At 38.2% G+C, this 14,576-nt stretch overlaps 1 protein-coding gene across 7 annotated transcripts in view; it reads left to right on the top strand.

Annotated features, from left to right (window-relative positions):
- Positions 1 to 6,326: 6,326 nt before the first annotated feature.
- Zzz3 (zinc finger ZZ-type containing 3) overlaps positions 6,327 to 14,576 on the top strand; it is a 108,787-nt gene continuing 100,537 nt past the window's right edge. For 5 of the 7 annotated variants that reach the window (XM_046443169.2, XM_046443167.2, XM_046443170.2 and 2 more), the window contains exon 1: positions 6,604 to 6,742. Coding sequence is in view for 1 of the 7 variants with exons in the window: in XM_058578940.1 (XP_058434923.1) it covers positions 6,342 to 6,742 (401 nt within the window). In the remaining 6 variants the exon portion in view is untranslated. Of the gene's footprint in view, positions 6,743 to 14,576 lie in introns of all 7 variants that reach the window. The other 2 variants (XM_058578940.1, XM_058578939.1) reach the window with 2 other exon arrangements.

Below are 14,576 nucleotides of genomic sequence, written 5' to 3'. Positions count from 1 at the left end.
AAGCCAATACATGTGTCACATCTATTAACATGTCATTGGCTAAAGCAAGTTAGAGGTTGATCTCAGAATCAAGGAACAGGGAAATAGATTCTACTTTCAGTGAGAGGAACTGCCAAGTCAAATGGCAAGCTGGGCATAGTGGTGCATGCTTGTTCCAGTGACTAAGGAGGCTGAGAAATGAAGATCACAAATTGGAAGCTAGCCTTGACAATTTAGCAAGGCTTTGTCTCAAAAAATAAAAAAGAAGTGAGGATGTAGCTCAATGGTAAATTGCTTCTAGGTTCAATTCCTTGTGTGTGTGTGTGTGTGTGTGTGTGTGTGTGTGTGTAGGGGGAGGTCACATGGCAAAAGGTGTGGCTACAGGGAAGTGTAAATAAGGTAACCTAATCAGTGTAACATACTGAGATTGCTTGTACTTGAATACTAAGTCCTGCCAACATCTATAAGGCCTTGGCAAGTTCTCTGGCCTTGGTTTCCTTATCTGCAAAATGAATATTTATTTCATTGGTTTGTTCTGAAACTAAATGCTGTATTAGATACAAAGTACATTGTGAAGGTATAGTATCCATCTTCCTAGCTTTTGGTGCAACTAACATGTCCTGCCAGTTCTATAGTCCTACAGTACTATTCATTTGTCACCAATGGCAGAAAGTCAAGGATTCCAATACAGATAATAACCTTGATTCATGTCAGAAATGTGTAAATTTAGCAAAATTATGGAAGCATGATTTATGATAGCAGCTCTCCAGATATAGATTAATTAGACAAGCCCTTTTGGGTTCAAGTTCCTTCAGCTCTTTGTCTCTTGCCCACATTAAATTCTGCTACAAACCTGTGTACATAAATGTGAGGCTATGTGAACATGATAGCAGGGATAGTTCAACACTAGGCTTGATGCCATTCAGGCTTAAGACTATCTTTTATAGCTGGGTGTGGTTGTACATGCCTGTAATCCCAGGAACTTAGGAGGAGGATCTCAAATTTGAGGTCAGCCTTGCAATTTAGCAAAGCCCTAAATAACTGAGCAAGACACTGCCTCAAAATAAAGAATAAGAAGGGCTGAGGATGTGGCTCAGGGGTTAAGTGCCCCTGGTTTAATCCCTGGTACAAGAACAAAACAAAAAGCATAAAACAGTATCTCAAAATTTAACTGATAAAAAAATTATTATTTTTAACAATTCTGTGTGTGTTCCTTGTGGTGTTGACCAGATTCACTCATCAGGGTGCATTCAGTTGATGGTGAAGCTATACTGGAATATCAATAAAAACTTCTCACTGGACTGGCGTGTTGGTGTTCAAGTTGACCAAGGTGCAGAATTCATCTCTCTTAAGGCCTTTCTTTCCCCATGATCTCACCCACTAGGGTCTCTCCATGTGACTTCTCTCCAACAAGATAGCATAATTTATGGTAGCTGAGTTCCAAGAGGGTAAAAATAAATGCTGTAGGCTTCTAAAGAGTTATAACAAGAATTGGCACAATGCCATTTCTGCCATCTTTGTGTAGGAAGGGAACTACACAAGAATATGCATTACAGGAAGCACAGCTCATTGGGAGTTATCAATTTAAGAGTTTATTGATTTGATTAGCCTGGTGAAGCAAGAGGAAAGAAGGAGGGCTTGCACAATATGTTTCACTGGTAATGATAAGAAGATTGATCAGTGGTTTGGGTGATGAGGGCCTAATTGATCCATTGTAAAGTTACTGTTCAACTTTTCAATTAATAGATTTTGTGGTTGTTTTTTCTTTTCAGTGCTGAGGATTGAACCCAGGGCCTCATGCATGCTAAGCACATGTTCTGTCACTGAGCTATACCCACAGCCCCTAGTTCTCCTTTTGAGGGACTTTTTCAAAAGATTCTTTACCAGTAAATGAATTGTGGGGAGGCAGGGATTAGTTCTAAATCTTTTACGTTTTGAAAGCAAAACTGATTTGGTTCTCCAGGAATTAGTTGAGACCCAGAAGACTCATGTTTTATGGATCACATCAGCTAAATGAATGGAGGATCATTTGAATAATGTATAATTAATTTATTCCTTTAAATGTTTCTTAAATATTTCCTTTTACTAAGATGAAGTTTCTTTCCTAGGCTATGCTTATCATCTTTTCCAAGCTGAACTGCTTTCAGCCTAGAGTGAAAGATGTATTAAAGGATCCCATCAAATTAATTGTTGGATTTACTAGAAAGATGCTGTTGAGAATACTGTTCACATGATCTTGTCTTTAGGAGATACTATGGGAGGAATTTATCTTCTTTTTACTATTGGGAATAGTAATGCCTCCATTGGGCAAATTGTTTTATTATCTATATGGATATTGAGACTGTTATAACTGATCTTGTTTTTCCTTGTAACACCTGCTAGAAATCCTAAATCAAGTGTTTAGGACCTTAGAGCATGTATGTTTATGCATTATTTTTCTTCTGTTTTCTTTTCCCCCTGATTTTCCTATTTTAATTATTTTTTTAACCTGTATACCGAGTTTTTCATAAACCACAAAAAGTTTCTTAGAAATAAGTACTTTCCTAGAAACAAATAATGTACAAATTTTTAACACATGCTAAATATATTAATCATTTTGGTGATGTTCAACCATATCTTCCCAACTATATAATAAGCACCAAAGAAAAGGGTTTTGTCTTGTTCACCCCCATAGCTTAATGTGGTCTGTAACACAAACTAAGTGTCTGGTAAATTTGTCTAATATGTTAATATTGATGATTCCTTTTTTCAAATTTCCTCATCCCTTTTGTTTGGGGTACTACTTTATCCAGTTTTTCTTTTACTGTTCTAGTCCCTCAGTTCTGTTTTTCACTTTCCTTGCCTATAAAAATGTCAGTATTTCTCAAGACTTTGTTCTTTCTAAAATTCTTTGTGTTTTCTTCATACCACCCCCACCACCACATTTATATCCAAGGTTCCAGTTAACTTCCAGATTAGACTCCTAGGCAGCTTCATTTGGATATACTAGAGTTATCTTAAACTCGGTATACCCTTAATGGAACACATCATTTCCATGCTAAACTTGCTCCTACTTTAGTATTTTCTGTGGTCATCAATGACACCTCTATTTCCCTAGTCACCCAAGTCAGGAATCCTAGGCTTTCTTTCACATGCTCACAAATTCAATCAACTACCCAATCATAGAGCTTCAGCCCTACAAATATCCAGACACACAAAGGAAATGATCAAACCAATTACAGGCATGTGCCAGTGTAGCCAGATTTAAAAAAAAAAATTATGGTGCAAAGGATGGAACCCAGGGCTTCATGCATGCAAGGGAAGTGATCTATCACTGAGCGACACCCACAACCCCAATGACCTGGGCTTTTCATCCACAGTACTTGACAGTACTTGGCATATGCTGAAAGGAAGAATGAACTATATTAGTGATTTTTCAAAGGGGATTCTAAGGCAGTGCCTTACATGTTATAGTAGGGGACTGAGAGAAACGTGAGCTTTTTGCCCACTTCTAGGCTCTCTTTTATTTGGTTCAAGTATTAGGCTGAGATTGTAATAGGAATGCCAGTGTTTCAGAAAATATTGTACAAACCTTTACATTATTTGATTTTAAAGTATTTTCTCTCTTCAATATTCTGGGATGGAAGTATATTTCATGAAGCCTGGGTTCAATCACCAGCATAAAAAAACAAAACAAATCGAATCAGATCTTCAGAGTTCTATGATTGTAGATGAAAATAACAACAGTCATATAGGACTATACCTTAGTTAGGATGGGGCATTCACAAGCAAGGTTAACAGTGGTTATGGATATACATTTAGTCATGTTGGGGATGGAACCTAGGACCTTGCACATGCTAGGTAGAGGGAGAAGTTACAATGGAGTACCTCAGCTGATCCTACAATTCTGTAAATATGATGATCCTTGAGGATTGTCTCAAGCTGAGATAAGCAGTAAGTAGGTTGGGACTTTTATCCATGCATTCATCAGTTAGTGGATGTGGTCTCTCTGGAAATATTACTTATTGTACTGGAGACTGAACCCAGGGGTGCTTTACCAGTGAGCTACATCCCCAGCTTTTTATTGTTTGAGACAGAATCTCACTAAATTGCCCAGGCTGGCCTCAAACTTATGATCCTCTTGCCTTGGCCTCCACAGGGATGTAATATAAAGTATATGGCTGGACACACAAGACTCAGAAAGCCACAATTATTGTGGTCATGTTACGTAGAATTTGGCTCTGTAAGTACACAGAGCAAGATAGGGAAACCATGTTGCTACTAGCACCAAGTAGACTGAAGGAAAGCTTCCTGAGCCTGGTATGCAGGCCTCTCTGTAGTCCAGTTACTCAGGAGGCTGAGGTGGGGAATCTCTTGAGCCCAGGACTTCAATGCCAGCCTAGGCAATACAGTGATAGATAGGTTAGATAGATAAATAAATGTATTTCTCAACATAAAAATGTACCCTTGAGGCAGATGCTGTTTTGAAATGGAAACTAAAACAAATACAGGAGCCATTTCAACCACTGAGTAACTTTTATTAGCCATGTTTAAAGAAGGCACACAAATCCATTTGCCTGAAAAAATTGCTTCGGAGATAAGGAAAAGAAAAGCAATACTTGACAACTGTAAGAGAGTACCACTTTATGTCTTTTATCACTGGGTTTGATATTTTTGGAATATGCCTTCTAATTACAGACAGTGAAGGAAGTTGAGTTTTCCACAGCTCATAAAGGAAGCAATTATGTGTTGGACTTATTTGTATGCTCAATATGGTTGGTAGATGCAGTGGATATTTTGGGGGGTTGGGGAATGGGGCTAGGGATTGAACACAGGGCCTGCACATGCAAGGCAAGTACTGATCTACACCCCCAACAATCCACCTCCCCTTTTAAGTTTTATTCTGAGGCAGGCTCTCTCTAAGTGGCCTAGACTGGCCTTGACTCAAGTAGGTGGGACCACCACGTTTTGCCTGGAGATTTATATTTATAAATATATATATGTAAAATGATTTACATACATATATATATATAAAATAATTTTTGGTATGGGGACTGAACCCAGGAGCACTTAACACTGAGCCACATCTTCAGTCCTTTTTGAGATAGGGTCTTGCTAAGTTGCTTAGGGCCTCATTAAATTGCTGAGACTGGTTTTGAACTTGTGATCCTCCTGTCAGCCTCCAGAGCCACTAGGATTACAGGCATGCACCATCCTGCCGCACAGTGCTGGGATTAAATCCAGGGCCTGGAACTTATTAAGCAAGCACTCTACCACCAAGTGATATCCCCAGTTCTTTTTTATTTTGAGGCAGGTTATAGCTAAATTGCCCAATCTGGCCTCATCCTTTCCAGTCACTGGGTACTATCACACCCAGCAATATAGCTTTTTAATTTTTTTTTTTTTGGTAGTGCTGGGGATCAAACCCAGGGCCTTGCATATACTATGCAAGTGCTCTACCACTGAGTTATTACCCACAGCTCCCTACCTAGAAATTTTTGAGAGTATTTATTGAGCCCTGTTTTGTGCCATGGTTCTGGGAATAAAGCAACGAACAAAAGTTACTAAATCCAAGCCAGGCCCCATGGTGCAGGCCCATAATCTCAGTGGCTGGGAAGCCTGAGGCAGGAGGATGCGAGTTCAATGCAAGCCTCAGCAACAGAGAGGCTCCAAGCAGCTCAGTGAGACCCTGTCTCTAAATAAAATACAAAATAGGACTGGTGATGTGGCTCAGTGGTTGAGTGCACTTGAGTTCAATTTCTGGTACCCCACTCCCCTAAAGTTACTAGATTCTGCTTTTAAAAATACCGGACTGGGATTGTGGTTCAGTGGCAGAGCACTTGCCTAGTATGTGTGAGGCCCTGGGTTCGATTCTCAGCACCACATATAAATAAAGTGAAAAATCCATTGGCAACTAAAAAAAATAAAAAAATAAAAAAAAATACTACATGCTTGGTGAGGAAGACATTTGCAAGTAATGTCTGGAAGTGATAATTGTATGAAGGTAGGAAGTGGATAAGTAGTGACCTGGAGATACGCTCTTCCGGAAGCTCTCTGACAGTGACCTCTAAAAAGGTACCTGAAATGCGCATCGAACATCTATGAGTTAAATCTGGGGGAAGTGCTCTAGCTGGAGAGAACAGCAAGCGCAAAGGTTGGAGCTTGCGTGCTGTGATGAGAGCCAGAAAGCCTTGGAGGTGAGCTAGGGAGGTCGTCCCGTTAGCGATGAGGTAGGCAGAAGTATTTAAAATATACCACACTACCAAGGGAGCTAGGGCTTAGATTCTCAAAAGAAACCAAAGGTTAGGATGAAGCAGTCGTTCAACAGTGGAGAAAAGAGGCGGTATCTCCTTGAGTAGTGACAGGACAGACCACTGCAGGGGATGGACTGGGTCCTGCCCTCAGAAGACCAACCTTCGCCCAAGGGCGGGAACCCGCCGAGAGGGCGGGCCTCGGCAGCCCTCTGCCCGTGGGCGCTGCACAGGCCACGATTACCAGCAGGCGGTGCAGTGAGCGCGCCTGCAGCTGCAGCCGCAGCCGCAGCCGCCGCCGCCGCTGCCTGCCGGTCCCAACCAGGAGGAGAAAGGAGGGGACCGGAAGGAGCCGCTGGTGCTGCGGGAAGTGGCAGGAGCGGGAGGCGGGGACCCACCTGGAAGCGCCGCGGCGCCGCTGTCGAGCTTCCTGCGGCGGCAGCCAGTCAAGCAAGTGCCGTGGCGGGAGCAGAGAGCGGCCACGGTAGCGGCGCCTCCCGGAGTGGCCCGTCACGCCCGGCCCCGCGCGGAAGGTGAGCAGGCGCTCGGGGCACGTGGTGGGGGCCAGACTCGGGGGAGGGAGAAGAAAGGGGGAGGGCGGGGGTTGAAATGATCGGCTCTGGGACCCGGATTTGGAGCCAAATGCTGGGAGGGGGTGGGCTGGAGGCTGCTGCGGCGACGGCGACGGCGAAGCCCCCACGTGGGGCGGGGGTGCGCGTGCACGTGTGCGCGGGCGAAAGGGGGCGGGGAGGGCTCTTGGGAGGGCGACGGGCGCGCGCCCGCTCCTTGGCGGCCCACGTGACGGACACGCTGAAAATCTTCCACATGACAGGCAAGCCGACTGAGTTATAGGGTTGGACTTTCTAGTATAACCGTGATTGTCGAAGGTTTTGGGATGGCTTGCTGCTGTTCTTCTTTTCTAGGAGGCTAGGAGGAGACACATAAGGTGGAAAATACTTCCTGTTTTTTTCTGTATTTTGCACGTTCTCCAGTCGTTAATAAAAGCACTTTTTAAGTTCCGAAATACTGCTTTTTCCTTACCGCCATGTTGGTTCTAGAGGAGGCTCGCGAGATGCTAGTATGTATCGCGAGATCTCTCGATTCTCGCGGGACGTTGTTGGCAGAGCAGTTGTCCTGGATGGCGAAGCCTTGGGTTCCGGGGGCCTGGGACCCGCAACTCTTTCTACAAGGCAAGTTGTTAGGGAGGGGCCTCGGGCGTGTGCCTCTTGGTGCTGGGAAACGTGCTGTGTCAGCTTCCCCTAATCTTGAAGGGAATACAGTGGCCCTATTGAGGCGGCACAGTCCCTCCCACCCCCTGTGTGTGCTCCGCCACCTGCAGAATCCTTTGCACCCTTCAGCCCGGGCAGTTCCCCGCGCAGTGATAGTTCTTCCCCCGTCCCACTCAGTGGAAGTCCGGAGCCGTGCTCGTACGACGTGACGATCCCATTGGATACCGTTCATCTTACTTTCAAACGTTCTTGTCAGTTTTTCGCTTTGTTGCCATTTTCTGAAGTATTCCAGATCTGTTGTTAACCATTCTGTCACTTTCTGCCGTAGTACCTTTCTCCAGTCGCCTATAACAGAACTCCGTCCATCTCTTCTCTCTGGGTATCATTTACTCCCATTTATATGGCCATTAATAACTTCCTCATCTCTGAGACTTCATATTTACAATAACTTTTAGCAGTGTTTGGAGATTCCTTTACAATTTCTGACACTACTTGAGATCAGAATAAAATCATTCTTTTCATCATTATGTATGTGATTATTAACTGGAAATTATCTGTATGGTTTTGATTACAACTTTTCTGAGATTGCCACCCTTGATATTCAGGGATGGTTATTTTAGGTTACATGTTTAAGGAAATGGATTATTTTAGGCCAAATTTTTAATTAAAAGCATATTTCTCATGAACTTTGCAAAGTTTGAGCTCATTTTTTTCATAAGTGAGTTTGAAATTATTTTCTCTCTAGTCCTCTCATATCCCCTCACAAATAATTCTACGTTATGCATGTGTTTTTAGTATCCTTTAGCAATGTTTGAATTTTATGTAGTATTTGGAGTGGGGAATTAAACTAATCAGATAATTTGGTACTTTTGTCTTTTTTAGACTATAAAAGTAAAGCTGCAAGTTTGTAATCTCAGAGACTTGGGAGGCTGAAACAGAAGGATCATAAGTTCGAGGCCAGCCTGGGCAATTTAGAGAGACTCTGGTTTCAAAATAAAAAGGGCTGGGGACATGTCTCAGTGGTAAAGCATCCCTGGGTTTCATTCCCTGTATCCAAATAAATAAATAAATAAATAGAGTTGTTTGTCCCTACACTTGCTATAGAGAGATTCAGAGAGTGGAACCTCCCCCTGTTTCATATTGCCATTGCCACCAAGTTCCCTTTTTTACTCTTATATCTGCTCCACTAAGTACCCACTGTATGTGGATGTTTTTATGATTTACTTTAGTTTTTTTTTTTTTTTTTTTTTAATGAAGGGGAGAAAGTGGAGGGGATTGTTTTATGTATACTACCCCAACAATAACAATCAGCAGATTTTCTACTCTGTTAAATTTTTATCTAGTTATATATGCCTATTTTTAGGACTCATGTATACATGCTTTCTAAGTTCAAAAGAAAAGTGTTTTGCTAGTGTAGTGATGTGAAAATATCTCTAATTATAGTCCTATTATTTTTGCAGTGGAAATGATTTTAGTGTGTTGGTAGTTTGGCACAAAAGAAAGTCCGTATAAAACAAAGGTTTAAAAAATCACTTGAGTTTCATATTTTTATGTTGAAGTTTTATGTTATATATTTACTTTTTGGGGGAGGTACTGGGAGTTGAACCCTTGGGCACTTAATCACTGAGCTACTACATCCCAGCCCTTTTTTCTTTTTCTATTTTTTTTTTTTTTTACTTAATTGCTGAGATGGGCCTAAAACCTCCTGCCTCAAGCTCACCAGTTGCTGGTATTATAGGCACCACTGCTACTAGCTCATATATTTATTTTTATATGGTATGTTACTTACATATTCTAAATTGTAACTCAAGCATGTCTGTAGGGGTTTTTTACGAAGCTTATCAGCTTAATTAAAATAATAGTTATGACTGGATTAGTGAACTCAACTGAAGAGTTGTAGATAACAGAAGTACAAAAACATCTATTTAAATTAAAAGTTGCTAAAAAGCTATCATTTTGTGGTTGGTTTTTGTGTTCTTTCACCCCAAAACTTATCAGTAATATTATCTATAACATCTGTTATGTTTAAAAATGTATATACTCTTTGGGCATTTTTTTTTTAATTGTAATAGATCAAGTAGGAATGTTGAGGAACAGAAAGAAGCAAGTGTTGAGGTGTGATGTGGGAAAGAGAGAAAGAAGATATGGAATATTGGGTGATAATGAAATTGAATTATAGAAATTGCAGAGAAAAGATTAATACATAATACACAAGTCACAGTCAAGAATAGGCATGTGCATAATGGTTTGAGGGAAACTTGAACAGAATTTGGAAAGAGTATTTGAGGCAGTTTTTTCCTCTTAAATAATTGTTTTAGATGTTTCTCCAGGCTATTTCCAGAATTACTAGATGGTACCTGTAATAAAAATAACTGAAGTTGATATTTAATTGAAACTTTTGTGAATTTTTTCCTTATTAAAGCCATTAGGTTAAATAACACTTGTTAAGTACATTTTATTACTATTTTTAGAAGTTGGAAATTATAGTGGGTTTAAAGATCACACTCTTTGGAGTGGCCATTGCAAAGATATCTACATTAGTTTAGCATAGTAATTGGGTCTTTGGTAGTCTTGCGTGCCTCAGATCAATAATATATATTCCTTACTCTTACAATTTTGTGTTGTAAACTGCTTTTGGTAGTAGGTCTTAAAAATTGCCAGTCTTTTACAGACACTAATGTATTTGAGGTTCTTTGTAAAAATATTCTGAGAAAACCCAAGGAAGATAGAAGTATTTACGTGGTTTTAGTTTTCTTGAGTAAAACTTAAACAACAATTTTTATTTTCTTATTATTAACTCACAGAAGTAATGAGATCTAAAAAGCTTCAGCGATGGGAAGAAATTAATAAAAATGATAATGTATTACTGATTTTATCCTCCCGTGAATGTTTTCTTTAGTCTGGCACCATGCTAATTTCCAAAATTTCAAAATTTCTGACTTATTGAAGTGGTATACTCATCATACATATCATGAATATGAGGGCTGGGGTTATGGCTCAGTTGTAGAGCCTTGCCTAGCATGTGTGAGGCACTGTGTGGGTTTGATCTCTGGCACCACATAAAAAAAATAATAAAAAAATAAAAATAAAGATTTTATATATATATGATTTTATTGATTACTTCTTGAATCAGTGTGCAAGAATATTGTAATAATTACATGGCCAGAAATATTAAGTTGCTTAAAAAAGAGGTGCAGGTGCTTAAAAATAATTTCATATGAAAATTCAATTTGGAGTTATCTACAAGGAATAATTGCTAAAAGACCCATTTTCATTGAGTGTTTAATATAAACATCATATATACTGTGGTGCAAATTTCTGTAGTTAATATTCTGATAACCATTGTCATTCTACTTAAAAAAAACTATTGGTAAATATCTTTCAAAACTTTAAGTCTAAAACCATGAAAATATGGACTTGGGTCTTTTGTTTGAACCTGCCCTTTCCGTCTGATCTGTTTTTTTCTTTTTAGATTTTCTTTCTCATTTATATAGGTAATTTTCAATTTGTCAGAGATAAGTGAGTTGAGAATATTGTTGTATAATTGATCAAACTAGTTATTATTACTTTTTTTGTGTGTGGTACTGGGGATTTAACCCAGGGGCACTTTACTAATGAGCTACATCTGTAGCCATTTTTGAAATTTTATTTTGAGATATCTTCTTACTAAGTTGCTGAGGGCCTTGGTAAGTTACACAGGCTGGCCCTGAATTTGTGATCCTCCTGATTCAGTTTCCCGATTATTATTACTTTTTTTTAATAAGTATATTTGTAATTTAGAGTCAGTGATTCAGCCACTGTTTATTGAGTGCTAGTGATCCCAGCCATTTGAAGCAGCATAGATCCTGGATATAAAAAGGTCTCTGAGACCTTCATCATTATACAAAATACATGTATGAAGATGTGAATTTGGTGTCAATATACCTTATATATAATCAGAGATATGATAAATTGTGGTATAAAAGTGTATTAAGAATTGTAATGCAAAAAAAAAGGTCTCTGAGTGTTCAAAATAACACAAGCAGTTATTCATTGCTTAGAGAGGAGGATACATTCTGAAAAATATTATTGATTTAATTGTTACATGAACGTTATAGAGTGTACTTAAACTAAGACGGTTGTGACAACACTGGGTGATACAGTCTAATAGTGGTCCATTGTTGAGATCTTGTCTCAAAAAAGGAGGTTGGGCACTATGGTGCACACCTGTAATCCCAGCTTCTCAGGAGACCAAGACAGGAGGTTTGCAAGTTGGAGGCCAGCCTGGGCAACTTGGGGAGATCCTGTCTCCAAAAAAAAAAAAAAAAAAAAATGTGTTTGTGTGTAGTAAGGATATATCACACTACAGAGTGCCTCTGGGTTCAATCTTCTGTATAACCAAAAAAAAAGAAGAAGAAGAAAAGTTTGCTAAGGATGTAACTCAGTGGTAGAGTGTTTACCTAACATGTGTGGGACCCTGGGTTCAATCCTCAGTACTGCAAAAATAAATAAATAAATTTAAATTTTTTAAAAAGAAGAAAATGATAGTTGGTCCTAAATATACAGTAAGTCTGTGGTCTTTATTCAGAAATTGCTAATTGAAATTAACCCACAGGCCTGGGTTGTGACTCAGTGGCAGAGCGCTTGCCTCTCACATGTGAGGCACTGGGTTCGATCCTCAGCACCACATAAAAATAAACAAACAACAAAATAAAGATATTAAAAAATATAAATTAAAAAAAAAAGAAATTAACCCACAGATGAAAGCCCACAGTGTTAGTCATTGGGTTAAATATACTCACAACTGAAGTGTCATCTTATTTCAAGGGAAAAGAAGGAATTATTTAAAAAGTAGATGGAACTATAGAAGAAGAGTGTTTAAAGATCATTACATAAAAACATATATTCCTATCATCATTAACTCCAGAGGAAATCACAGTATTGTACATAGTAGTCCATTTGTCACAATCATGACCTTAATCATAAATTTTTATTCTAATTTCTTTAAGAATGTAATAAGTTGGGCTGGGATTGTGGCTCAGTAGTAGAGGGCTTGCCTAGCACTTGTGAAGCACTGGGTTTGATTCTCAGCACCACATAAAAATACATAAAAAAAAATAAAAGTATTGTGTTCATCTACAACTAAAAAATATTTTAAAAAAGTAATAAGTTGTGTGGTGCCTCTTGAAAAGGTTGTTATAAACATTTAAAATTTTGTGAAAATTCAAGTGCCGAGCTTCTTATCTGATGATGCCAAATAAAAAGGGCTTTTTGTGTATGGAATTTCCTTTGTTTTATTTTATTGCTTTTATCTATTTATCTGTTTACTTGCTTACTTAATATTTCAAGGGATTGTTTCCCAAATAAGGCTCTAGTTCATTTTCCTGTCAGTAATAAACAATTAATTCTTTAAACAACTAACACATTTGCTAATGAATAAATTAGCAAATCAGATAGTTAGAATTCAGAAATGACCTGTTTATTGATTTAGTTCTATAGTCTGAACCCTAATATTAAATCTCTATCCTTAGCTCACCTAGATGTCCAGTGGTGAGAAATGTTTCATTTTACTGCAGATTTTCTTGTTGCTTTGCTGACCTTTTCACTGGTCTTTTATTTTAATTTGTTATTTTTAACTTTGTATTCCTTCAGTAGTGGTGATAGTATTTGACTTAGGTATAAAGTATGTGAATGTATTGTAATGATTTCAAGGTCTGGCTTGAGGCCTTTAAATTTTAGGAATCAACATACTTTTTATTAGTATTTACACACTTGGAGATAAAATGCTTTACTTCATGTCCTGCCCTTTTTTTTTTTTTTTTTTGATACTGGGATTCCACCCCAGAGGTGCTTAATCACTAGCCACATCCTAAGCCAATATAAATATAAATATAGATAGATTTCTTTCTTCCCTTTTTTTTTTAAAGTTTGAGACAAGGTAAGTTGCTTCAGGGCCTTGTTAAATTCTTGAGACTGGCTTTCTACTTGTGATACTACTGTCACACCCTACTGAGCCACTGGGATTACAGGTATGCACTACCATGGTGCCCCACCTTTTTTTTTTTTTTTTTTTTTTTAAGATTTTTAAAAAATTTGAAAGGATATCTCTCTAAGTTGCCCAGGCTGGCCTTGAACTTGGAGATCCTCCTTCCTCAGGGTCCAGAGTCATGGGGGTTACAGGCATGCTCCACCATGCCTGGCCTAGTCTCATGAGTCCTTTTTTTTTTTTTTTAAATATTTTTTAAACTGTTGATTGACCTTTATTTTATTTACTTATTTATATGTGGTGCTGAGAATCACACCCAGTACCTAACACATGCTAGACAAGTTTTCTACTTCTGAGCCACAACCCCAGCCCTCATGTTATCATTTATAATGGTGGTTATTAAGACTCATGAGAGGGCTGGGGTCGTGGCTCAATCAACAACTAAAAAGAATATTAAAAAATGATGATACGATCTTCTTTGTAGATGTGTCATATTATTCCACTATTCTAATTTTTTGCATATGTAAATGAGAAAACATTTATACCTAGTGTTTCTTGCATGTAGTATTAGCTTTTCTAATTAAATATTGCCAGAAATGATTTCTAGGTACATTTTGAAGTCTTTTGAACATATTGCCACAGTATTTTTCAAAGGAATACATTCTCATTGGAGTATTATTCCATACATTGTCAACATTAAAATATTTATAAAAATTTAATAGTATGTATGACATGTTGTGCCACTTTAATTACTAAGGTAAAATATATTATGCTTAATACATATTTCTTTTGTGAATTCTTATGATTAAAACAGTTTTAAAGCTTATGTACTCAAATATCTTATTATACTTTTGTTCTGCTGATTTTATGGAATTCTTCCTGTCTCCAGAAATGTAAAAAATTAATACTGATTTGATATAGTTAGCTTTTATTTCATCTGGCACTTCTGTAAGATGAGAATCTAAATGTTTTCCTCTAAATTGGTGATTATCTCAACAAAGTGCTTTATTTTCCCAAAGTTTTGTTACATTTCATTTTTACATTAAAAGACTTTATGCTCTACACTGTTGATTTTTATCCTAAATTTTAAGAAGTATTAATATTTTTAGAATATTCATATGGCATGTTTACTCTTTTGCCTTGGTTTTCTTCTATTAAGGTCGATGTTTTCTT

The sequence above is a fragment of the Marmota monax genome, unplaced genomic scaffold (genome assembly GCF_021218885.2).
Source record: "Marmota monax isolate L192 unplaced genomic scaffold, Marmota_monax_Labrador192_F-V1.1 WCK01_AAM20220418_F8-fsc00046, whole genome shotgun sequence".
Taxonomy (NCBI): domain Eukaryota; kingdom Metazoa; phylum Chordata; class Mammalia; order Rodentia; family Sciuridae; genus Marmota; species Marmota monax.
This window is presented reverse-complemented; position numbering and strand designations above follow the sequence as displayed.